Below are 27,164 nucleotides of genomic sequence, written 5' to 3' on the forward strand. Positions count from 1 at the left end.
TATAAACTTTAATAATTGTAAGCATTTAAATTATTATAAATTTAATTTTATATGCATATATAATAATAATAATAATAATATTTATTTTTAATTATAATTTATTTTTTGACTAATGTTTTGACTAATTAATATAATAGTGCCTTTATAATAATAATAATAATAATAATATAATAATAATATCATTTATATATAAACTTTATTAATAAATTATAAAATTAATTATTAATTTATATATAGAATATTATTTTTGTTATTTTTATTATTATTATTATTATTATTGTTTTTTTTTAACTGGACAAATGTTGTGACAAATCAATATAATAGTGAATTTATAATAATAATATCATTTATATATACATTTTATTTATTTATATATATATATATATATATATATATATATATATATATATATATATATAATTTTTTTTTTTACCAATTAGTATAATAGTGGATTTATAATAATAATATCATTTTGTATCAGAACTTTCGTCATTATTTTAATAGAAATAAAATTTATAATAAATACCGTTGAAAACTGTTACACCTTAGTCCGAGTAGAAAAGCTTTTATGCCGACTAGTTGTTCTTAAAAACCATCAAGTAATATGCAATTTTGTGCACATTTCCTACAAATAATCTCTGATATCATGCGGTTATATTCGACCATCAGTCTTCAGTCAGAACTTCCTCATGTGCTTGTATCCGTAGTTTGTGTTTAACCTCTGATCCACCGCCTGCCCTTATGCAGATCCAAGTGGCTGAATGTATGCCACTCCAACGGTTGTTTAGAGTGCGAGGAAATCTGCTGTAATTGTTCCTACCGACACTAATGTGCTAATGGACGATCAGCAATGCAGGCTGCATTGAGCCAAGCTCCATAGGGCTGTTGTTATTGTGTTGCCGTGTTGTTCCGAGCGACGGTAAGGAGCTAATGCCATGCGGGGAAGCGTCCGTCACTCGCATGCAAAAATTCACATGATGGCATCTGATAACCAGGAGCAGGCCATGAATGACAAGACCGCAGTTAACGTGATCCTTTTTCTTTGCGTGTGTGCGCGCAGACAGATGCTTCTTTTCCAGATGGTTGGATATGTCATGTTCCGAGTTGCCAGATTGCTGGTTTTATGTCAGATTTTGTGTCTGTTGTGAGCGGTTCTGATCATTATCTGTTTGTCTGTCTGCATTATCTCGCTCTGTGCATCTGTGTCTCCGGTGGGAGTGTGTGGTGTATTGTGTATGTTTCTGTGTGCGAACGTGCTGTGCAAAAGTCTGTGTGGCTAAGAAATGGGTGCATATTATCTGACACTCTCTAGATGGAATGAAATTGATCGGTATCAGGATGTCGCCAGATCCTTGAACAGGATTTTATGCACCCTGTATTTTCATTGACTGCCATTCAGAATTGTCTATTTGTTCTGACACAAGGGCACATTAAATTGATCATAAGTACCAGTAAAGACATTTATAATGTTGCAAAAGTAAATAAAGTAGAATTCTAAAAAAAAAAGTATTACACTGCTAATCAAAATTTGTTAATGTGTTTTAAAGAAGTCTCAGTTCTGCTCACCAAGCCTGCATTTATTTGATCCAGAGTACAGCAAAAACTGTCAAATGAAATATTGTGAAATATTTTCAATATTTAAAATAACTGTTTCCTATTTAAATATATATTTTAAAATGTAATTTATTCCTGTGATTTCAAAGCTAAATTTTTAGCGTCATTACTCCAGTCACATGATCCTTCAGAAATCATTCTAATATTCTGATTTGCAGCTCAAAAACATTTTATTATTTTTATGTTGAAAACAGTTGAGTAGATTTTTTTTTCAGGTTTCTTTGATGAATAGAAAATGCTGTCCTTCTGAACTTATCTGAAAATCTTTTTTAACATTAGAAATGTCTTTTTCATCTCTTTTGATCAATTTAAAGCATCTTTGCTTAATGAAAGTAATAATTTCTGTAATTTCTCTTACAAAAGCTTATTAGTTTAGATAGATGCTGATCTTTGGATATTTCTGTGCACAAAGAATCCAGAAAAAAAGTACTCAGCTGTTTTAAATATTGATGATAATAATTAAAAATGTTTCTTGAACAGCAAATTAGCATATTAGAATAATTTTTGAAGGATCATGTGACAGTGAAGACTGGAGCAATGATGCTGAAAATTTAGATTTGATCACAGGAATAAATTACATTTTAAAATATATTCAAATAGAAAACAGTTATTTTAAATGGCAAAAATATTTCAAAATTTTACTGTTGTACTTTGGATCAAATAAATGCAAGCTTGGAAAAAAAAAAATTTTCAAAATCTAACTGTTCAAAACCTTGTGACTGCTGCTAGTGTGTGTGTGTGTGTGTGTGTGTGTGTGTGTGTGTGTGAAATTCCTGAAATTCACCAAAAAAGAACAATAAATGAATTAAGTATGATATGACCTTGTTAATGTCATTATTTTGTTTATCTGTTTCAGGAGCATATAATTAAGCATATCCTGACCTCTGCCAGAGATGAGCCTTCTGCACCAGCAAGGTACAGGCCATGAACACAAACACTTTATCCTAGTCAAAGCTGTGGTAAAAGTGTGGTAAAAATGTCATCTTCAGCTAGCTGTGTCACATTTAAATAATTTTCCTGTTGTTATTGAATGCAAAATGCTGCATGAAGCAACTAAATCACCAATAAAATTTCAACCAGAGGACAAAAATTCAGGTTGGTTATGGCAAACAAAAACAAAAATAATACATGTAAACATCACCAACATGAACACTAATAATAAGAGCATACTGCAGCAGGCAGAAAACATGTCATGTCGTTGTGCATAAAATGCATTATACTAATTTCATAAACATAAATCTAATTTTAACAGGTGATTGTATTATTAATTAATTGACCCCTTTGTGTAGCCTGTATAATATCTTGCAGCAAGAACGTATTATTATAGTCCTAAGTTTATGATTTGGATTTTTTTTATTATTGGAATGGTCTTGAGTTTTCCAGGTCAGTGCATCCTCCTTGTTAGATTTTGTTTTTAAAATGAAGCAGGCAAACCCCATGCCAGACAGATTAATAACTCTGTACATTACACTCAGTGTTAGATCAGTGTGGGGCTATGTGTCTGGTCATATCTAGACAGATTAAGAGCAGTGTCATTTAAAGTAATCCAGGACTCAGCGGGATTAGAGTGGATCCTGATGGGGCTCAAATCATTAGAAGCCCCCATAACTATGGAAAAAGTTTAGGTGTTTTCTAGAGAAAAGCTGAGGAACTGTTAGATCATAGGCTTAAATATCTGTGACCTAGTGGTTAGTGCACGTGCCCCAACACATAGAGGTGTGGAGGTGTGGGCCTCATTCAAGCAATGCAAATTTCAAACTTTTTTTTTTGATATGCAAAATGTATATATAGCTTATAGCTGATAAAAATAAGAAAAACAATTAAAAAAAGTGATAAAAATATGAAAACAACAAAAACATATTGTTTTAACAAATATTGCAAGAATTAAAGAAGTTCACTTCCACAACAAAAATTTACAGATAATTTATTTACCCCTTTGTCATCCAAGATGTTCATGTCTGTCTTTCTTCAGTCGATAAGAAATAATTTTTCTTGAGGAAAACATTTCAGAAATGTTCTCCATATAGTGGACTTAAATGGTGCCCCCAAGTTTGAACTTCCAAAATGCAGTTTAAATACAGTTTCAAAAGGCTCTATACGATCCCAGACGAGGAAGAAAACTGTTATCTAGCAAAATGACTGATTGAAACAAATCGACAATTTATATACTTTTTAACCTCAAACGCTCGTCTTGTCTCGTCTCTGCGATGTGCATGCGTAGTCTGTGTAATTCAGGACAATACAGTTAGGGTATGTCAAAAAACTCCCATCTAGTTTTCTTCTTCAGCGTCAAAATCGTCATAAATGGCTGCTTTACCTTTTTTTTTTTAAAGGGAGTTTGATCTTCTTTGCATGTTCACTTTGTAAACACTGGGTCAGTACTTCTGCAGCGATATAGGACTTTGAAGTTGGGGAATAAAATGAAATGGGAGTTTTTCAACGTACCCTAACTGTGTTGACCGTATTAAACCGGAAAAAAACAGAGTTCAGGCAGACTTAGACAGGACGAGCATTTGAGGTTAAAAAGTATATAGATTGTCAATTTGTTTTGAGAATAACCGATCGTTTTGCTAGATAAGACCCTTTTTCCTCAGCTGAGATCGTTTTGCAGCTGCATTTAAACTGTATTTTGGAAGTTTGAACTTGGGGGCACCATATAGAGTGTACAGTCCACTATATGGAGATAATTACTGAATTTTTTTCCTCAAGAACCATAATTTCTTATCGACTGCATAAAGAAAGACATGAGCATCTTGGATGACAAGGGGGTGAGAAAATTATCTGTACATTTTTGTTCAGGAAGTGAACTTCTTTAAAATCTATACATTTTATTTGTAATGCATTTGTAAATTGTTTGTGTGTTTATTTTAAATGTGTCAGAAGTTAATCTCTTTTTTTTTTCAGGTGTGTGGCGCTCTGTAGTCTGGGTATTTGGCTCTGTGAAGAGCTGGTTCATGGCACTCAGCATCCGCAGATCAAAGAAGCGCTCAATGTCATCTGTGTCACTCTCAAGGTAACGGATGCTTGGTTATACAACAAAATGTGCATATATTCTGCTGTTAAAGATTGATTATGAACGGAACAGAAGCATCTGTGTTGTAAAAGAACCTTCACTGGCAATGTAAGTGAGCACAGCAGAGAAATGATGGCATTGCCCTTGGCCTGAGTATTCTGAAGCCGTTCCTGATGCCTGGGCTCACTGCACTGGCACAAGTGTGTTCTGTTCATCCAGAAGAAGATTATTCCATACTCCCTGCACCCACCCCTACCAGCCTTCCTAAATCTGGACCGTCAACATGTTTGGCTTCTCTGCTTCTCACAGACAGAAGGCTAATCCACTGAAGAATGCACGCTTCAGAGACTTCGAGGAATTATTACATTTCTGTCTGAAATGAAGGCTAGGGCCAGCAGACACACACACATAATCAAACTCTGGTCCAATCAGAAAAGTCCACCCGTGATCGGGTCGATTCTATTGGCTTTTTGAGAATCTGGTGTCAGTGGAAGACTAGACATGAGGGTCTCTCTCCTTTGGGTGCGTTCCATAAAGCAGAATTAGGCAAAGACTCATCCCGTCTTAATCAGCTCAGATGAGGCCCACGACACAGTTCTGCCGTTTTCCTCCACACATGTCTGAGCACATTAAAGTTGCTGATTGCTTCCATTTTAACCATTAATACCTCCCTTCCAGTTCTCAAATAAAACCGTCGCTCTGGTGGCCTCGGACATTCTGCACCTGCTCATCAATTATGTGGACGAACTGCAGAAATTCCCACCTGACACTCCAAAGAAAATAGTGGAGGTAAAGTCAGTCACAATGCAAACTCAACATGGTTTGGATTTGTCGAATAGAAAATGATGTTGATTTTCTGTTTTGTAGGTCCTTATTGCAACCATCACTTACCTTCTTCCAGCCACAGAGTCGTCCCCTCATGAACTGGACAAGAGGGTATGTCTTATTAACAAATGCACCCCAACACAATGAAAGAACACATTCATGTACATGAGAATTTTTTTTTTTTTTTTTTTTTTTTAAACCAAGAGACAGTACACCTAAAAACAGAACAGTTTGTCCTATCTAGATGCAACACATAAAGTAATTTCCTATTCTTACTATGTTCTTAATGTTCTTCTAAATGCAACTAAACAATGTGTTTTCTACATTAGAAGTCTTCTGAAGCAATTTGATAGGTTTGTGTGATGTAGAGGCTGAAATTGTTTGAAACTGTTTTTAGGAGACATAAGGTTGAGATATATAGATTTTTATGTATATTTATATATATATATATAAATATAAATAAATATGAGGGCTGTCAGCTTAATGCATTAACTTAATTAGTTATGATAAAATAATAATGATATAACTGAATAACGCAAGTAAAGTATTTTAACGCAGTTAACGCACTGGCATCATCCTGTATTTCATATAGTTGACAAATATGATACAGGGCAACAACTCCACAAATGCAGTTATGTCCTAAAATTCAAGATATTGGTGCAAAAAATGACCCTGTATGTGTTTTGTCTCATATTTATATATATCATATCACACAATATCACACGGGCAGCAAGAACCATATGACACGAGTGCTGATTTTGTCCCGTTCTATCACATAAAATCACATCTTAAATGTGATTTTATACAACAGTTCAGTAAATAAGTTAATGTTGTGTTATATTTTAAACACTATATTATGTTTTTGCTCAGTTGTGCAGAGAACATAATACCTTTTGATACTGAGATACTAAGAAATACTGAGCTATTTCCCAAATTATCTTCTTTTATGTTCCATAGTTTACATTGCAGCCTAAATGTTTATGTAATAAATTTTAAGTTAAATCAAATAAAATATTTCGCTTCTAAAGCTGCAATTTGTAATGTCTACTTGATACTTTCTCATTTAACACAAAAATAGCTTTAAGTAATCTTTTGTGAGTATTTTCACAGTCAGATTTATTTTGTGATTAATTAGATTAAAATTTTTAATTGACTGACAGCCCTAACTGTGCGTTCACACCGCCGCCGGCGAGAGCGTCAAAGTGGCCGGAAGTCATTCATTTTCAATGTGAGCCGGCGGCGAGAAGCGGCGAGAAGCGGCGAGAAGCGGCGCGGCGCGTTTTGGACGGTGTGGGCGTCGGGGAGAGTTGAAGTCAGGTCAACTTTATGGTAATGAGCTATGACGCGGCTCGGCGGCAACCAATCGGAATGTAGAAGTTCACCGCTTGAGAGGTTTCCAGAGAACGCAGTCCTGTAAACTTTGGTTCCGGCCACATTAGTTCCCAACGCTTGTTTTTCAGCGGGAATGCAATTCATTTGCTCAAAACAACACTGATTTGACCAATTGCAACCAAGATGGTTTGCTATGTAGGCTGCACACAAATTCATGTTAATGTTAATTAAAGACCAAGGCTAGTAAATGTCTCCTATTATTTTGAAATTACACTAGCACTTAACCATGAACACAAAAGCCACACCACACAAATGGCTTTTAATTGGTTTATTTCGTTAGCAAACATGTAACTACAATTAAATTACATTTCTTATTTTCACGTTTAAAATATTTAATGAGGTTAACTTACACCCTACTTGTGGTCAGTCTGCACAAGATCGGCATGCTTGTTTGCTTTGCGGCCGCTTTAAATACAAGACCAAGCGTTCGATCGTCAGAGCGTCAAAGAATCTTTGCACAGCGTTGTTGGCAGCGCGCCCAGAGCGAATTTTGACGCTCTCGCCGGCGGCGGTGTGAACGCACAGTAATGTGTGTATATATTAGGGCTATATATATATATATATATATATATATATAGGCATGTCTATATATATAGGCATGTCTATATATTTCTATAATTTTTCTATTATTTTTTTTGCCATAAGTGGCAGTAAAGACTTTTGCATTGTTACCAAAAAAATCTATAAATGAATAAATCAATTTTATTTTGCAAAAATTGATAAGTATTAAGCTGCACTGTTTTCAACGCTAATAATAAGAAATGTTTCTTGAGCACCAAATTAGCATATTAGAATGACTTCTGAATGATCATGTGACACTGAAGACTCCTGAGTTGTTGTTGTTTTGTATTTATTTTAAATAATTTTGGTAATAGTTTATTAATTTTGCTTTGTATGTTTCCAGCTGGTTGTGTCTCTGCTGCTGTGCTTGCTGGACTGGGTGATGGCTCTACCTCCAAAAACTCTCCTGCAGCCAGTCCAAGGAGCCTCAGACAAGGAGAAATCTGACAAGTCCGTCCTCAGCTGCATCTATAAAGTACGAGGGCAAACTCAAATCTCCTATTAAACATTTTTATATAAAACCATTTTATTTATAAAATGCATCAGCACCAACACTGATATTAACAATAAGCAAAATAAATCTAGAATGTCTGGTGCTTTCAACCGGGGAGGACAGGGGAGTCATATCAACCTTGCAAAAATGTAATACTTCATTTAAGGATACAATTTTAGGTTGGCTCCAATAGCCACGCGGTTAGTGCAACAGCATACAGTATAATTGCGCTCACGACGACCCGAACTCGAATCCTGGCTCGTGGTCCTTTGCCAATTAGCCTTTTTCACAAAAATCGGAAGTGACGTCAGCACAGGGTAAAGTCAGTTCCGCTACAGGTCTGTGCCTATTATATTAATATGCTCTTGTCTCAAATAATGCCTTTTACCTTTTCTTTTTTGTCTGCTTTCCAGGTTGTTATATAATCAACAAAGAAACAACATTTTACTTGTTTGTAATTTATATGGGCAGATTGGGCACTCAGACCGGTACTCGTCAATATAATATATGCACAACATAGCGCCAGCTATAGTTTCTGTTCTCCATCTCCGGTATATTTAAGCGTATTTGCTCAATTTACTCAGTCATTTCCCTCGAATCACTACATCATGGTAAATTATGACAGCGTTTATATCCAAATGCACATTTCCCCAAGAATAAATGAAACAATTCTGAGTCCGGATGATGCATAAACTCAATACAACAACGTAATCCAGATCCAAAAGGAATAAAGTTAAGATTAAAATTAATCGGAGTCATGTCTTATTTAGTATTATATTATTTTATTATGTATATCCCTGGGCACATTACGCAACGTACATTTACACCCTAAAGTTAATAATGCAAAGGAGAGCAAGTAGAAAATACAATATTACTTTCATAATAATAATAATAACAATATTAATCGCGAAAAAAAATGATGTGAAGAGTCATAATGCACAGCCAGCACCAAATAGACAGTACGGCAAAACTTAAAACTGTACTGTATTATAAGTGCTAACATTCATAATTAAATAAACATAGTATTTGTGATGACCAGACGCTGACACAAAGTTTTTGAATAAATGTTTGCTATTTTTAGAGTAAACACCGGTATATATCATAGTATCATAGTATCTATTTTGTAAAAATAGACTTTGATTCCCGAACTTACTCTTGTTCAGTACAGCCGCTGCTGTCACCGGAAAAACGTTTACCCTGCAAGCGCCAATCCGGAAGCCAGAAGCACGGAAGTGTGAAAAAAGGCTAATCCCACTCCCCTCTCTCTTCACCCAATGCTTTCCTGTCTGATCTACACTGTCCTGTCCAAATAAAGGCATAAAAAAGCCCAAAAATAAATCCTAAAAAAAAAAAAGATACAATGATGTATTGTAAATTGTAAATGTAATTCCCACCCCTGTCCAGTTGGTGGCGAGTGCGCTCCAGTGTGGCAGCAGAGTATGGGATACAGAACAAAAACGAAACTATCACAAATGTTTTCCTATGTGTTTGATTATGCACAGGCGAGTACACAGAAACTACAACGATCTATCTTGCCAAATTAAAGAGCGCCAAAACGGTATTTATGGCTTGAATTTCCTAAGGAAATTGACAGAATTTGAAATCTCGGACTTTGTTCCATGTCAAAAGTAACACAAAGCCTAGCCTATTGGTATTTATTGGAAGGAAGACGCACTGTGTACTGTTCATTCATCAACTGAAAACAGCATAGACCAAGAGATTGATTATGATGTAAGAACTGATATTGGTTCACGAGAATTATTTAGATTTTTTTTTTTTCTAAATCTAAAAGCGAAAATGTGAACAAAAATAAAAGCAATTAAATGTGTTTACAATTAAAATATGAAAATTAAAATGAAATTTTTGGGATTTTTTTTTTTTATGGAATTTTTACGATGTTGAAGTCTAGCGCAACCTCTGATTGGAATATGATGAACAAAACACTGTATTTTATTGCATTTCTCAATTGGTATGTTATATCAGAATCATTAATGTGTTTGTCGTTCTAGATTATGAAATGCCCACTGACAAAGCGTTGTTTATCTATGCATTTACACAGAACTATACTCAAACTGTGATTGCTTGTAGAGATAATAAATAATTAATTTTCATAGAGTTTTTATTCAGATGTTTATTAGTGAAATAATGGTTATATAGTAAATACTAATATCATTTAGGGTAATATAATACAGTTATAAAATTTTAAGACAAAATGCTTAAATATCGGTTCAGTTATCGGTAAATCGATATATCGGTCTAATTACGTATCCTGTGAAACAACTGAATACATTAACAAGTGCACCTCAGTCTTTATTTTATTGTATTTCTGACCCCTTTCTTCATCTCTCAGGTCCTCCATGGCTGTGTATATGGCGCTCAGAGCTTCAGTAACCCCAGTTACTTCCCCATTCACCTGTCAGACTTGAGCAGCCCAGACTATGACCCCTTCCTACTACTGGAGAACCTCAAGGAGCCAGAACCGCTCCATTCACCCGACTCCGAACGCTCCTCTAAACTGCAGCCTGTAACTGAAGGTGTGCACCTATCTTCTGTTTCTCTCGTACTTGTGTTGACCTCCTTTAAATCTCTTGTGTTTTTGCTTTTGATTGAACGATTGACTGTAGAGATTGCACAGTATTAACCACCAACCAACCCTATTTCTATTTATCTTTATCACCTTCTGTAGTTAAAACAAGCAGAACACTAGTAGAACAAGTCAGGTGGAACAGAGGTAGGAATGAACTAGCTAAATGTCTTCATGACTGAATCTGTTTGCTCCCTCATGCTAGTTTCAGTGTGTAACAGGGAGAGACGGGTTTGTGATGGACAGCAGGGGGCTGGTTTCCTGTGCTGCCGGTGCTGTGTCTCTCTCCATCAGGCGAAAATAACTAATCATTACAACCCTGAGTGAGACATGTGTCCACCACTTTCCTACCTCCATTACTCTTGAAATTACTCCTAGCGCTGGATTCTTGCTAGATCGGAGGGCACTCGGCAGCTGAGGTGGTCCGTACAGAAGACTGCTTCATCATGATAAAATCCCTCCCCCCGAGAGCTCCGGTCTAAGAATGTTTTGGCTCATTAAGGCGGTGGAGAGTGTCGCTGAATGTGATTGGTGTGCTGTGTTGATTGGGGGGAGTGGGCCTCTGGCACGTTGAGTGTACCGGTATTGGGTTGCTCTCTGCATGGTTTCTTTGTGAGTTCTGGCAGTGTGTGAAGAAGGAGTGTCTCCGTCGGGAGCTTCTTACCAGCATCGAGGCATCTGCACCTCTCCCTAGGCATCCTGCATTCTTCATCACACCCTAATGTCCCTGTATTCGCACGAGCCGTCCGCACCTTCACTCATCTCGGCTCTGCAGGAGTTTAACACTGATAGATCTGAAAATCACTACATCCCTGATGAAACGAGTGCCGAAACTTTATTCCTTTACTTGTTTGTAACACCTTTTCATCATCACTGCAGTGTCTTCGTCACTCTCACTTTTGATTTTTGATTACGTTCTGCAGGATGGAACAGCCGATTAGTCGATAGTGAGGTCAACTACTGCTTTATTATTATTTCTTCATTTGTTTTTTGTTTTAGATTTTTATTTTATTTTATTATTTTTTTTATTTTTCAGTATGTTTAATGATTGTTTAGTTAGCACAGTAAAACCTCTCTAAAAAGTTGCATCTTTAAATTGACCTAAATGTAAATGTTGTTTTGATTTATTTTATTTTATTTTATTTTTGATTTTCAGAGTTTCAGAATGTTTAATGGTGGTTTAGTTAGTGTGCTAACAGCATCCTGTTAGTTTGCACAGTGAAACCTCTCTAAAAAATTGTATCTTTTATGTTACATTTTTAAATTGAACTAAATGTAAATGTTGTTTTGATATATTTTTGATATATTACTATTTTATTTTATTTTATTTTATTTTATTTTTATTTATTTTTTTTATTTTTCACTGTTTATTAGTGGTTTAGTTAGTGTGCTAACAGCATTCTTTTAGTTTGCATGGTAAAACTTATTTGAAAAGGTGCATCTTTAAATTGACCTAAATGTAAATTTTGTTTTGATTTATTTTTAATTTATTATTATTTCTTAATTAATTTTTTTTGTTAGTATTTTATTTTATTTTATGTTTTATTTTAGATTTTGTTTTAGTATATTTAATGGTGGTTTAGTTAGTGTGCTAACAGCATCCTGTTAGTTTGCACAGTAAAACCTCTCTAAAAAGTTGCATCTTTAAGTTGTATGTTGAAAAAAAATCACCTTCCGAAAAATAACTAGCCATTGCAATGTGTCTTGTGCTGCTGCTGCTGTTGTTGTTGTTGTTGTTGTTGTTGTTTTGCATTTTTAGGATAAACTTCACAATTGCACCATAAGGCACATACATTCTTTTTGCTCCATCTAGTTAAATCTAAGTGTAAAAAAATGCCATTTTATGTAAGATACATGACCAGATGACCCCAAGCCACCTTAAATATAGAAGACTTCCATAATGCTGATTGGTCAGTAGGATATTCAGTCAAGTTGATCGTGAAATTAATGTAGTTAGTGTAGTTAGCATAGTTTAGAACATCACAAATAGATGTTAACAAATAGAATTAAACTGAGCGTGAAACTGTGTCACTGTTATTAGTTACTATAAACTTTGTCAAATTAGCCAAAATGCTTAATAAATTAACATCAAGTTGTAAGGAATATGTATAACTTTATGAATGATGGACACTCTAATTGTCTTTGAAAATTGATGGAAATTTCTGCAAGTACAATTTCTTATAAATACATATTTGTATTTCTGTGTGTTTGTAGTGAGGAGTCGTATTCAGCAAGGCCTGATTTCAATTGCGGCACGCACAGTCATATCTCACCTGGTCAACCACCTGGGTCACTATCCGATGAGTGGTGGTCCGGCCACTCTGACCAGCCAGGTATGCGAGAACCAGGATAACCCGTACAGCGAGAGCGCAGACCTGACCCCTGAACTCTTCGATGCCCCCAACTTGCAGTTCTTTGTGCTCAATGGCACCACCCTGCTATCCTACCTACAAATCCGGGCAGAGGACGGCCTGCCCGGTGGAGGAATGTCAGCTGGCCTCACCACCACTAGTGCCTGCGTTCGGGTGATCGTGAGGGACATTTCTGGAAAACACTCCTGGGACTCGGCTGTACTGTATGGACCACCTCACTGCATCACTCCTAGTCAAACGTTGCACCTCTACTCGTCCTCCAATCAAGCAGGGGGCGGTAGAGAGCGTGGCCGAGATGAGGACAGTCTAGAAAGAGGCAGTCAAGAAGAACCAGAGGATGGAGCTTTTCAGGAGAATGAGGAAGACCTAGATGAGAATGAGGTGGAGGTGAAAGAAGACAGGGGTGAGGAAGAACTTGAGGAAGAGGATGAAGAGGAAGAGGCAGGGCTGGAACTGATGGCCCCACAGGCCAAACGGCGGTGCAGAGAGGTGATCCCAAGCTGGGACTCCCTGCAGGATGGGGAGGACTCCCTGGACGAGATGCTGCAGTACCTGGGATACTCCAGCCCAGAGTGCCTGCAACGTACTGGCGCACCGCTCAACATTCCAGCCCCGCCTCCCACATGCGTCTCCGAGAAGCAAGAGAACGACGTCATTAATGCCATCCTGAAGCAGTGTGCCGAAGAGCATGACTTCACGATGCATCGTGGGAATGACCTGAACATGAGGGCTGTAGTGCAGCAAGAGCCAAGCCCACAGAGACCCCAGTCAGCCTTCTACTACTGCAAACTGCTCCTCAACATACTGGGCATGAACTCCTGGGAAAAGAGGTAAGACTCATGAGTATAAGAAAACATATTGCAGTTGTAAATAGCTGGGAATTCTTGTCTTGGAGGCCACCCACCACTTTATTTTGTAAGTCCCAATTCAGGTCTTGTAGTCTCTAATATGCTAATAAGTTGAATTAGGTGTGTTGGATGAGGCAGAATATGCAGTGATGGGGGCCTCTAGGACCGATTTGAAAACTTTTGAGATAGGATATCCACAAATTGTATTTGTAACAAACGTAGGGCTGTGATGGTCACAATGACAACCGTTGCCACCGCAGTCGTCGGCTGTACTACACGTGACGTCACACAATCTATAACAAGCATAAAATACAGTGTTTCTGCAACAGTTATTCTGCCGTGGCCATGTTTAGTGTCCCCGCCGATAGCAGCAGCGAAGCGGAAGAGATCTACGTTCAAACGCACACAATAGGCAAAAGCTTGCCAAGCTCCGGGAAAAGTAATTGCCATGAATGTGTCAGGGGGAAATAAGGAGACACTTGAATGAATTATTAATAAACTAGTGTTTTCTGAGTCGGAAATATGACGATCCTGACTCGCCATCTGCTCATTGGACGTGCCTTTAGAGAGAAAGTCATCTCTACGGATTTCATAATGGAAGACTTGTTTTTGATTTGATTTTTTTATTTTTAAAGTAATAATTTAAAGCTTTCTATAGATATATTTATCCTGACTGTAAGGCAAGTATTCACTGAGTTTCGTTTAATTTTTGTGCAGCGCTCCTGTTCAACACCGAGACATCAGAAAGTGAAACTTGTTTGTTTTCTTTATTTTTACAAAAGCACAACATTTTGTTGATATTGTGAGTGCATGCAAATAAAATTAGACCCTTTACCGTTCCCAATGATATATTGCACTTACCTTTATGAGCAAAGATTATGGCGTATTCAAATTTTTTTGCAAGTGATTATTGCGCTGGCGCCTTCATGTCCTGCAAAGCGCATTTAGCTTCCCCTCTCCAACAAACAATTGTATGCGCATAGTAGCATGCATTTATCTTAGTTAAACGTTTAAAGAAACGTCTTCACAGCAACCCATCAAAATAAAAGTTTGATTCAACGTGAAGAAACTTTAACAAATATATTACATAATGTAATGATAGTACTACTACTACTAATAAAATTATTATTAAAACAGTATTTTGTAAGGAATATTTGCCTGTTTTTTTTTTTTTTTTTATCAGAAAATTGTAAATACATAAAGTATTTCTGGAAAAATAAATAAATAAATAATTTAAATAATATATTATTATTTATTAAATATTATTATTATTATTATTATTATTATTATTATTATTATTATTTTATTTTAACAAAATTAGTTAGTTAGAGACGCTTTTTAATTATTAAAATATGAAACCATTAAACTGGAATCTAGAAAATAATGGTAAAACTAAAACTGAATTTGAAAAACAAAACATTTTTAACAATTTTGTTTTGTTAAACTTTCAATAAATTGCTATTAAATTGTATAAGTTAATAAGTCATTAGACATGCTTTTTGATTAATACAATTAATTTAACCAATAAAACTAAAGCTGAAAAAAATGAAACTAAAACAAAAAATAATCCAGAAAATTTAAACTGGAATTTAGTTAAAAAAAAATAAAGTAGAAAAAATAAATAAAGTTCCTCACATAAAGGAGTGATCCTTCAAAAAATGTCCAAACACCAGGCATCATGGTGTGCCAGTGTGGTTTCCCCATGGTAAAAGCTTTTTTCCAGGGCCCAGATTCACTAAAAAGCTTAAGACATTTATCACAAAAATACTGATATTTTTTAAGAACATCTTGAAAATTACAGGCTTTGTTGTTATCTGATTTATGATATTTTTTAGAAAATTCTCTGGTCACACTTTTTTATTTTTCAAATTACTGCAAATATACTTGAGATAATCATCATAAATGTGCTTACTACTTGCGTTGCAACTGGCTTGACAGGAGTTCAGCACTCAAAGTCACGTTTTTTTAATGCAATGTGTATTTTAAATAGTTATATTTAAAAATTCTGTCTCAATCATTCAATCATCAATCATTCATTAATCATCAATCAATCATTTATTTCATCACGTCCACGTCAAGATTAACAGAACATTTTTGTTGTTTGTTGCTCAAATGTGCTACCAAAATTTTAGGGTGGTTTATTACAGATAACAGAAACAAATTCCACCGACCACGATTCTGCCGATTCTGTTATGTCTTTATCTTAGCTTTGTTTAACTGCCAAACCAGATAGTTTAATCCTTTATTCTGGAAATTAAGTGTTCAGCAACACTTCATCAAACCATCCTGCCATTTTCTTTTCCCCCAAAAGAATCACTACATTGTTTTGCTAGAGTTTGTTAGCACAATCTGGGCGACACTGTTGTTGAAGGCCGATAATGCATGTAAACATCCTGTTTGCTCACACCTCTCTCTGATTGCGCAGAGCCACGTTAATCTGCTTTAAACAGTCAACATCTTTCTGATTAGCTTATCCACCAATAGACGCTACAGCGCTGTTCACTTACTGCCCAAACCTCAATTTCCGCCCCCCCCTCGAAAAATGCATAATGGTTCCTCTCATTGCATTTGACTCTAAAGGTTCAATCCCATTCCATTTTGTGATATTACAGAGAATGGCTAAATATTTCCAGATGACAAATAATTGGAAAATTGGGGTTATTTTTCACCTTGAATGTAATGGCATTAATTTTCATGATATACATGCTCTGTGTTATGAGATTAATGAAGGAAAATTGTTTTTTCACCATTCCCTCATAGAGTCGTCAGGGGGGAAAAAAGCTTTTCTTCAACAGCTCTGTGTGTGTGTGTGTATGTGTGCACGCACGCAGCTTTTATGGGGGGATTAATTCTTGAGGGGTCTGTTATCTGCCGAGCAGCCGCGGTACTTTTCATTCTTGCCTGATACGCCGGGTGAAAATAAAAGGCTGCTACCTTTCGAATGTGGCTGGAGGGTTATTATGAGTTGGAGAGCTGGGAGAAAATGCATAGGGGCTGTTTAATGAGGAATTGTCCTGCTGCCGCTCTCCAGGCATTCATGTATCATTTATCCGTGGTCAGAGACTAAGGCATTGCAATCCGCCGGGCCATTGTGTGTGTGAGCGCGCGCCTAATGTCGGCCTTTTATGCCGTTCGCGCGTTCGCCTCCTGAAATGGCTCACTTTCAATGGAGAAAATGAAGACCATTACATTGCAACAAGCTAATAAAGAGACCCCTGCTCAAAGAAAAGGAGAACAAAACAAAAAGTCCTTTTAGAGAGCATCGTGTGGCTTTTCCACATGACTCATGCGGCCACTTGGAGGGAGTGAAAGATAAAGAGGGGGAGAGGGAGAAAGTAACTGAACTCTGAACTATAAAAGCTGCAAACAGAAAGAAGTCGCATTATCTTAGATTTATGATTTTTTTTTTTCCTTTTCATGACATCATGTGTACGTTTTTGTTTTATGGCTCATAAGATGTTTTTCAGCGCAGGATCTTCCATTGTTTGTTTTCATTTGCGTTTTGGTTGCGGGGTCAGATTTTCTGGGAGTTTGTGAGAAAAACAAGGAAGACTGTAATTAAGCAGGCGGCTGCTTAATGAAAGAGATCTAACGCACAGTCTAGAGCAGTGCTTCTCCAAATAGGGTCTGTGAACTATAGCTAGAGCATCCTTTAAAAAAAAATCTATCTTTCTGTCTATTTATCATTCTATCTATCATTCGTTCTGTCTTTTTATATTGCCTGTCTAGTCTTCTGTCTATCTGTCATTAGTGCTGGGTGATATACCGGTTCAAACGGTAAACAGGTTTGAATTAGGCAAACTGTATGACTGTATGATGATGGAAAAAAAAAACAAGTCCCTAAGAAACGTACACAGCACCATAAATTGAGAGGAGATCCCTTAACTGCATATATTTCTGAAAAGTTCACTCCCAGAACAAAAATGTACAGGTAATGTACTCACCCTGTTGTAATCCAAGATGTTTATGCCTTTCTTTCTTCAGTCATCCTGCATCGCTGCAGAAGTACCGACCCAGTGTTTACAAAGTGAAAGTGCAAAGGTCAAACACCCTTTACAACATGATTTTAAAGTTGGAGGAGAAAATGCGATGGGATTTTTTTTTGACATACACTAACTGTATTGAATGTGATTGCACAGAGTACGCATGTGCATAGCAGAGCTAGACAAGATAAGGATTGGAGGTTAAAAAGTATATCAATTTTTAACCATAAAAGTCCACTGTATAGAGAAAAATACTGAAATGTTTTCCTCACAAAACATAATTTCTTTACGACTAAAGAAAGAAAGGCATGAACATCTTGGATGACAATGGGGGGAGTACATTATCTGTAAATTTTTGTTCTGGAAGTGAACTTCTTTAATAACACACAGCTAAACGCAAAGAGGAGAAAATACTGTAGCAGGCAGAGCAAGATCACAGTTCACAATCGGCAAAATGTAGGAAACAAATTCTTAATACTGAACTAGGGTTGGGGGTTTAAATAAATGTATTTCTGAGGGGAACTAACTGTCGTCAGAAAAGTTTAGATGGTGTTTTCTTTTCATCTTATCTCCGTATAATGCATATTAATGTAATATTCAATAGTGCAGTGCTCCTTTGTATACAGCGGTGTTCAAGGAAATGCTACATGGCTGCTGTTCCATATGCGCCACCTGCTGTCAGAGAGCGAATTTGCATTTGCATGTTTTAGGTAGCATAATATCACAAAGCTTTTTTTTTTTTTTAAATTATACAGTCTAATTTATATGAGGGTGGGGTGAGAATCTTCAGGTACCTAACAATTTGATTCATGTTGATTCTTGGGGACATGATTTGATTAAAAATCAATTCATGATTTTTCAGTTTTTAATCACATATTTTTGTGCACAATGGACATCAAATGCACCAGTATTTTGATACAAAAACACACCAGTCTATAGAATGGGTAGTCCTGACTTTTGAAATCAGTGTTTCCAAAAAAAAAAAAAAACTATTATCTTCCTAATAAATCAAACATTTTTTACACTGCCCATTAAGGATGTGCCCAAGTGAAACTGTGTGTACTACGGAATCCTGAATGAAATTAATACAAGATGGAAAAAAAATCTATCGCTGAAAATGGGGCAGGATCTATTTGTTTTTCTTTCTCTATTGCTGTTGCTGTTTTGTTCTGACAACATCATTTTATTATTATTAGGCCTAGGCTATTATAATTATATTAACTAGAAAATTGATTTTTGAAATTTGTGACTTGTGATTTTTTTGATGTAGCATGTTTTGATTAAAATGCAGTGGTTAAGCAATTGTTCATTCATTTAATTGGAATGGTTAGGGAAAACGTTAATAATACCATCAAACCGCCAGAATCCAAAAAAAAAACCTGTGATACAGATTTTTAAGCAACTCTGCCCAGCACTAATATCTGTGTATGTAGACATTACATAGATGTGGTCGTTGATCACCTGCTGTGTGTGAGCTAATTAACCTGAAGTGATCAAAGATGCGTCGTCTGGTGGAATATTTCTCTTTATTAGCTCTTATGTTTAAATGTCCTGTCTCTAGGAACAGTTTCCACCTGCTGAAGAAGAACGAAAAACTACTGAGAGAGCTGAAGAATCTGGATTCAAGGCAGTGGTATGTTACTCTACTTTTTATATGAACAGCTATTAGGAATGGGCATAGGGGGAAAAAAAATTATATAATTTACCTGGTATAGTCTGTGAGACAACCTGATAAAAGTGTACTTGCTTCTAAATTTACTGTCTTCTCTATTTACCTTTTCAGTCGTGAAACACACAAGATTGCTGTGTTTTATGTGGCAGAGGGACAGGAAGACAAGCACTCAATTCTGTCCAACACAGCCGGGAGTCAAGCCTATGAAGACTTTGTGTCAGGCCTAGGCTGGGAGGTAAAATCTTGATAATTAATTGCTGCGAAGTAACTAATTAATTAATGTTCTATATATATTTACATATTACTTGAAATATTTTATGATATGAGTGCATGCGCCCTAACAAACTCTTTCCTTTATGTTCAGGTTAACCTAACGAGTCATTGTGGTTTCATGGGCGGCCTGCAGCGGAACAAGAGCACGGGTTTGACCATGCCCTACTTCGCCACCTCTACAGTTGAAGTGATGTTCCACGTCTCCACACGCATGCCTCCGGACTCAGATGACTCGCTAACTAAAAAGGTAAACTTGTAGAAGCTGACATTTTGAAGTAAGCTTATAATTTTAGTTGGGTTTAAAGGGGTCCTATTATGCTTTTTCACTTTTTAGTCAGTGTGTGGTGTGTATGTTTGGGCATAAAAAAATATTACCAAGTTACAAATCTCAAAGTTCACTCCAAAGAGAGAGATTTCATTTTTAAAAAAATCCCTTTTAAAGAACTACAAGGAATGGCTACTTTGGACTACAGTGTTTGTTTTCCCGATGTTATGATGTCACAACGCGCCCCATTAGAATATCATTAAAATAAATCCTGCCTATGGAAATTTGAATGGTTAGGGGGTGGGGAGGGACGAGGTGGGGGATTAGCCTTACTTTAGCAATGCAGCGCACAGAGCAGCTTCTGAGATGCTTCAACGAGCCGCAGCGCGGTGGGTATAAACACAAGCATTGACTAGAGTGGTCGCGATCTACTCCGGTGGCCACGTCGGAGCTGTAACGCACTGCGGACGTGTGCCGTGTGTGGAAAGAGATTTATTCATCATACAGTGTATTTAGCATCGCTTATAACGCAAGTGTTTTTTTAAAAATGCATTAACTTGCACTAGACTAATTTTAGGCTTCTTTTTGCTGGAGCTGGTTTCAGGCAATGAAACTAAGCATGTAAATAATTAAATAAATTAGAACGATAATATCATGTATTGGCGATCTGGCAGGCTGACGATAGGACCCAACACCACTGTAGCGCATTATGTAGTCACCCTCCATGCATCGTAGGTGTATATGACTTCCTTATTTCAGATGAAAACCAAAACAAGTCCAAAAAAAGTGCCTCACACATATATATACAATATTTAACAGAATAATTATTTACCAGAGTTAATTTACACAACACCATATTTCTAAAAAAAAAATATATATATATATATATATATATATATATATATATATATATATATATATATATATATATATATATATATATATATATATCATTTTTTATTATTATTTTTTTTAATCAAATAAATTAATTAGAGATGATTTTGACTATTAAAATTTAATGAAACCATTAAAATGGAATCCAGAAAATGGATGTAAAACACAGAAATTGGTTAAAAAAAATTATTTCATGGGGCCTTGTTTTATCTTTTAATAAATTGCTGTTAAATTGTGTACGTTTCATGATTTAATTGAATGACTGAATTAATTACACATGCTTTTTTTCATTATTTTTCTGTAGTTTTTTAATTAAAAAATTTAATTTTAACCATTAAAACAGAGTCTAAAAAATTAAAAAGGAAAAAAAAGGAATCCAGAAAAATCAAAATGGAAAAAAATGAATTTGGAAAAAAATAAAACTGAATTTGTGAAAGTATAAAACTGCTTTTTATAGAGCCCTACAAAACAATATCTAAATAACCCATTTTTGCAGCTTAGCCAGCTGGACTGTAGCTTTGTCTCATGAACACATATCTGCATAGTGCACTAGTCTCAAAAGAACAAGGCAAAATCTTGTTTTCCGTCACTCTAAAGCTGTTGATTCTCTAAAGAGTTAAACTTTCCCCCTGCCAGCTCACCTGTGGAGGGCTTTTAGATTGTAGTCTGTGTCATTTCTTTCATAGCTCCTCTGTTTCGAGTTTTCTCCAGCAGTGTGGCTCTGCTCCTCCTGTGCGGCGGGTGAAGTGGGACACAGAACCTCGCTGACCTGTGTGTTCACACCTCATCATTAAACCTAACCCAGGCTAATCTGAGGGGTGGGACACTTATACCTGCCGAGAGCTGCACTTTTGTGTTCCTGGGTTCCCCGTAGAGAGAAAAGGTCCTCTCTGCTATCAGAACAGAGAAAAGGAGAAAGTAATGACTCCTAACAGCCGTACTTTATTCTCCCGTTCTGCCTCTCCCACTGGCTTTTATCTCGTCTCTCTTTTATTTAAAGAGGGATGTCGCACCCTTTCTTTTTCTCACTCTTCCTCGCAGTCGATGTGACCTTATGGAGAAACATTGCTCTCTAGTTTTGGTCTTTCTACTAGGGTGTTTCTTTAACTATGGGCACATTTTTTTTCTTTGTGCTGTGGGCTTTTATAAATTAAACTCTCTTTAAACACTTTTTACATTTTGACATTAATAGAGAACTTTTCTCTATTAATAATATCCAACAATGCATACACATCTCAAATTATGTATTGTTTAATGGTATTATATGGTGAGAATGACAATGTCCAAAAAAAAAAAAAGAAAGAAAAAAGAAAACCTTTATTTATTTTTAAAAAGTCTCTTTTGTCATTGCTAAAATTTTCTGTATCCCAAATATGCACCAATAATATTTTAATACTTTCTTGCATAAATTGGCAAAATTAGATTTCGACTGAAAATGAAGTAAAATATTTTGTTCAAGTTATATTTACAAAATCTTGCAGTGCACATACTTATTTGTCGACAACCCGCCACAATAAAAGCTTGCCGGTTTTAGGTTTGAAAATTATGAAAATTATGATAAAAAATGAAATGGAAAAAATGAAAATGAAAATAGTAGCATTGTATTTTTAGGTGTACTGTAAAATAATTGTATTTTTATGAATATGTATTTTTATTTTAAAATATGACAGTATTATCACACTTTTATTATTTTGTTTATTTCAAAAATAACCTAACTAAATAAAGTGCAATAGTACTATTACTATTAATTATTTTAGATTTTATAGTTATATTTAATGGTTATATTTAACACAGGTATTTTCCACTGACAAATTATCGTAACACATATAAAAAAAAAAAAAAAAAAAATTATACTATTTTTTGGTGGATTTTCATGTTTTTCAAGTTCTGGGGCGTGGACAAATGTAAGAAATAAAATCTAGTAGATTTTTTTTTTTTTGAAAAGGCATGGTAAAAAAAATTCTGAAAAATTTTAGGCATGGTAAAAAAAAAAAGGTGTATATATATGTTTTTTTTTCGCCTGCACAGTTACACAAATTTGCTTAAATTACAGGCATGACTTTTTATTTTATTTTAAAAAGAATGTAACTGAATACAGTTCAATAATACTATTATTTTATTTGATTATAGTTATATTTAATGGGTCACAAAGCTTTTTTTCCACTGACAATATTGGAAAAAGTTATTATTATTATTATTATTATTATTATTATTATTATGTTATGAATGTGTTAGGATTTTTTATATTTAAAAAAATATATATATATATTTTTATTGTGGATTTGCATGTTGTAAGATTGAAGTTCTGGGTCTGGGAAAAAGCTAAGCAATAAAATATAGTCGCAAAAATAAAAAAACAAAGGCATGGTAAAAAGTTGCCAAGTCAGTTTTAATTCGACCTTCATATAACAAAAAGAACTATGTTACAAGCTGTTAGTTTTAATAAAAATCAACCCCTGGGACATTAAAGTGCCGTACTTGAAGAAACACCCGCAAATGTCTTGTCTGCATGGGTATTTTTTTCCATTCACATGGGCAGCACAAATCTAATAATGTGCAGCATTATCCTTAATGAGCTTGGCTGGAAGGCTGTGATATGGGGCTGTTTGTGGAGCGGCCAGCCCCATGCCGAATGACCAATCGCTTGTCATTAGAGCTGTCCCCTCACTTCCTCACTCATACGTCTTCTGGGGCAAAGACGAGGCGATAAGGTGCTAATGCACCCCAAAGACTTATTAATGAACGTAGATAGAAATGTGATATTGTGGCGACAGAGGGAGGGCTACAGTGGACCGTAAGAGGGACATTTCATGGGGCATTTACTCGGTGGTAAAGGGGGGCTCTAATTAGATTACCACGTTTAGTCTGAAATGGTCTCGCCTACAGCTTATTGTGTCTTCTCTGTTTTTATGAGCTGAGAAGGTATGCTGAAAGGGGGGTTGTGGGATATTGTCGGGAAGATGCTGGACTGTAATTGGCTTTAAGCAGAAGGATGACAAGATGTAGAAGGTCTGTTTTCAGGGCCCACTGTTTTCAAAAAGATTTTTGTCCATGAAGGAAATGGAGGATGATGAATGACATGCACATTCAAGTCAACATAAAGTCATAAAGTCAACTTGATTTTATTTCTGTGACATTTCTGAGTAAAACAAGATATTCGGTCAGAAAGAAATGTAGAACTGTAGATTTTTTTTAGTCCTTAAGTTTCTGATTAATCTTCATATAGAAGGTACAGAAGTAAAAACGGACCAGAGGGTGAAAAATGAAGTGAAATTCAGAGAGAAAAATGAATATAGGTATACAATATGGCTTCTTTAACACAGTTTTTCATTACTGTCACATTTCTGTTCAGTTCTTTCCGTTTGTTTTATCCACCTTTTTCTTCAAATGGAAGTAAGTGTAAGGGTGAGACCTCCGGTTCATTATCTGCTATAGGGAAATAGCGAGAAGATTAATAAAGTGCAGTAAATACTAAAATTGTTTGCACTACAAACCAGTGTGGTCATAATTAAGATAATAACATTAAAATAATATCGTAAGACACACCAATTTGCAATATCAAGCAGCATAATGAGCTGTTTTGTCCAGCTAAAAATAGCTGGATATGAATGAGACCAGAAGCCTGACTCATAAAATTTACAAATGGCTGCTCCCGTTCTTACGTTTTAAAGAACAGCATTTATTTGAAATAATAAAAGTATTAAATTATTAAAATAAAAAAACCCAGATTTATGAACAGTAGTGTAATCACTATTAAAGGTACAGTAGCAAAAACAGCCTGTTAAAGGGTTACAGTAATCTAAAATATTACATTTATATTTGGATTTTAGGGAGAAAAAAAATGCGCCCCCGCATTTGTGCGTGCAATTGAACCGAAGTGCTACAAGCACAGTATGGAAGGACGAAAAAATAAATTTTTGCTGGCATATGGCCTGACAGCATCACATCTGACCTCAGTTCACTGTTGTTCTACTGAAACTCCCTCATCATCTGTACCTTTCCCGCACTCGTTTGACTATAGCATGAAGCTGAAGTGAAGTTGGAGTGCATAGCTAAAAAGTCTCCCGTTTGGTCGTAAGGACGTTCTGCGACTACATAAATGCACTTTTTGTCAAGAAAAAGAGACAGAAGCAGCGGTTGTGACTGGGGTGGCCAGCTCTAGCTCCGCCCCTGTGTTAAATATTTTAATGCTGTTAAACTGGAAAACTTAATCGCCTGTGTTAACGCAGTAATTTTAACAGCGTTAATCAAAAGCTACACAAGTGTAGAACATATATTCTTTTTTATAACAATAACGTTTTGGATTTATGCATTCATTGCCATAAATGGGATAAGCCAGATCACTTTTCTTCTATAATTCAGGCATTTCTTCCCTCTATGTTTTTGTCATTGAGGTGACTGAGCACATCTTGCAATAATAAATCTAATTCAGATCTATATCTTCTTATCACAATGAGGACAGGCCGTTTGAATTCCTACCACAGTGTTGCCATGATCTGCACCACGGGCCGCCAATCGAATGTGGCATTTCTCAGAATGATATTACATGATTAAACAAAGATGGCTGAGATGAAAGAAAATCTCTCCGTCCAGACCACCTTATCGTCCAATAAAACTCCAATCATTTTGTCACACGGACACACGCCCTGGAACGAAATGGCAGTCCCTCGTCTGCGACGGTGCAGCTGAAGGCTGGATGTAATTCATGGCTGTAATTTGAGCACGAGGCGTGAGGTGAAGTGACGTGTGGGGCGGTTGGGCCGGTGAAGGGGTTTTGGACTGTCGTCCCTGCCCTGCAGGGGAGCTGAGGGGACCTCCACGCCACACACAGCTATATTCCACCCAAATTAGATTGGGTCCGTCCCTGTGCTGCATCGCCTATCATGACTTCTCAGAGGCAAATTGGATTTGCAAGGGCTGCTGGAGAGGCTATCCAGAGCACGATCTTCCGATAGCAACTCTAAACCATGTTAACTAGACACTAAAGCGTGTCAGCGCGGCCGCCGGTGCCACAGCGCACACACAATTATTTTTCTGTTTTTTTTCTTCTTCTCACGGCTGCTTTTTTATTCACTGTTTGTCGCCTAACATCCTCTCTCTGAAGGATTCATAAAATTTTCCACACTTGCCAATTGCAAGTGAATTGAGAAAATGTGTCAGCTGTAATTGTTACTTATTGTCCATGAAAATGTTAATGTATTATTCTACTATATTTATTCAATATTATTGTATTATAATTACCCTTACAGCACACAATTGTGAGTAAATTGAGAGAGTTTATTGGCCATAAACATTTCTTAGTTCATTAGTTAAAAAAAATGTATAGAAAATGTAAATGTTTGTTATAGTCCATGAAAATACATAATTAGATGTATAGTTACGTATTTATGTTAAGTATATTATTCATTACATGTGTTTATAATATATCATAAAATAGTTCATACATTTTTTAAAAAATGTATGTACTTATTTGTTATTTTTATATTATTATTAATTTATTAATTTATATTACCTTATGCCATTTAATTATTTTGCTGCTTTGGCAAAATAAAATAATTGTATTTCAATTTAATGCTCAATTAAATAGATTTTTATTTTAAAATAAAATAGTATTAGCACACTTTATTTATTGTTTTGTTTATTTTATTTTAAAATAACTAAATAAAGTGCAATAATGAAATGTTTTACTATTAATAATTATTTAAAAACAGAGAAAAAATATTGATATATTTAGGTGACCCAGGTTTTTTTTCCACTCACAATGTTGGCTAAATATTTATTATTACTATATATAATTATTAATATATTTATGTAATATTCATATAAGTATATATATATATATATATATATATATATATATAGCTTTTTAATTGTTTTTTTTGTAGCGTCATATAAAAACTAGTCACTGCTATATGCATTTGATGGTTGAGAGTATTATTTTTAGCTCCGCACTGATTTAAAGAACTTGAGCTGCAACCGCAAAGCAGAACTCTGCAGTTAAAAAATGAATGATGTCCAAAGGACAGAGTTTGTCATTGGTTGCATAAAGGTTGCGGCCGTCACCCGGGACAGTTGACGGGTCGTTGCGCCCATGGCCGTGGCAGTGATTGAGCGGGTCCTGGGAAGATGGAGTGATCGGTGGAAGATAGATGAGAGGAGGAGAGACGGACCGAGTGTCCGTTCTCTCAACTGTCATAGCGCAAGGTTAATAACGCTGGAATGGATGTTGCTGGACCACGGCTACATGCAGTCGAGATTCAATTCAAACTAGTTACTTTTTTGCTTTTGTTTTAGAAAACGTGACTGTCATAAAATATGACAAGCGCACAAGCTCAAGACTTCTTGTGTTGTTGCAGATTAAACAATGCACGCAAA

At 35.7% G+C, this 27,164-nt stretch overlaps 1 protein-coding gene across 8 annotated transcripts in view; it reads left to right on the plus strand.

The window, feature by feature from the left end:
* The window catches only part of ralgapa1 (Ral GTPase activating protein catalytic subunit alpha 1), a 94,328-nt gene that overhangs the window by 42,589 nt on the left and 24,575 nt on the right, over positions 1 to 27,164 (plus strand). For all 8 annotated transcript variants that reach the window (XM_051133067.1, XM_051133060.1, XM_051133064.1 and 5 more), the window contains 10 exons: positions 2,471 to 2,529; positions 4,519 to 4,627; positions 5,306 to 5,416; positions 5,495 to 5,563; positions 7,749 to 7,880; positions 10,249 to 10,432; positions 12,697 to 13,684; positions 19,247 to 19,318; positions 19,469 to 19,592; positions 19,722 to 19,877. In XM_051133067.1, coding sequence (XP_050989024.1) covers positions 2,471 to 2,529; positions 4,519 to 4,627; positions 5,306 to 5,416; positions 5,495 to 5,563; positions 7,749 to 7,880; positions 10,249 to 10,432; positions 12,697 to 13,684; positions 19,247 to 19,318; positions 19,469 to 19,592; positions 19,722 to 19,877 — 2,004 coding nt within the window. The remainder of the gene's footprint in view (positions 1 to 2,470; positions 2,530 to 4,518; positions 4,628 to 5,305; positions 5,417 to 5,494; positions 5,564 to 7,748; positions 7,881 to 10,248; positions 10,433 to 12,696; positions 13,685 to 19,246; positions 19,319 to 19,468; positions 19,593 to 19,721; positions 19,878 to 27,164) is intronic.

The sequence above is a fragment of the Labeo rohita genome, chromosome 17, assembly GCF_022985175.1.
Source record: "Labeo rohita strain BAU-BD-2019 chromosome 17, IGBB_LRoh.1.0, whole genome shotgun sequence".
NCBI lineage: Eukaryota > Metazoa > Chordata > Actinopteri > Cypriniformes > Cyprinidae > Labeo > Labeo rohita.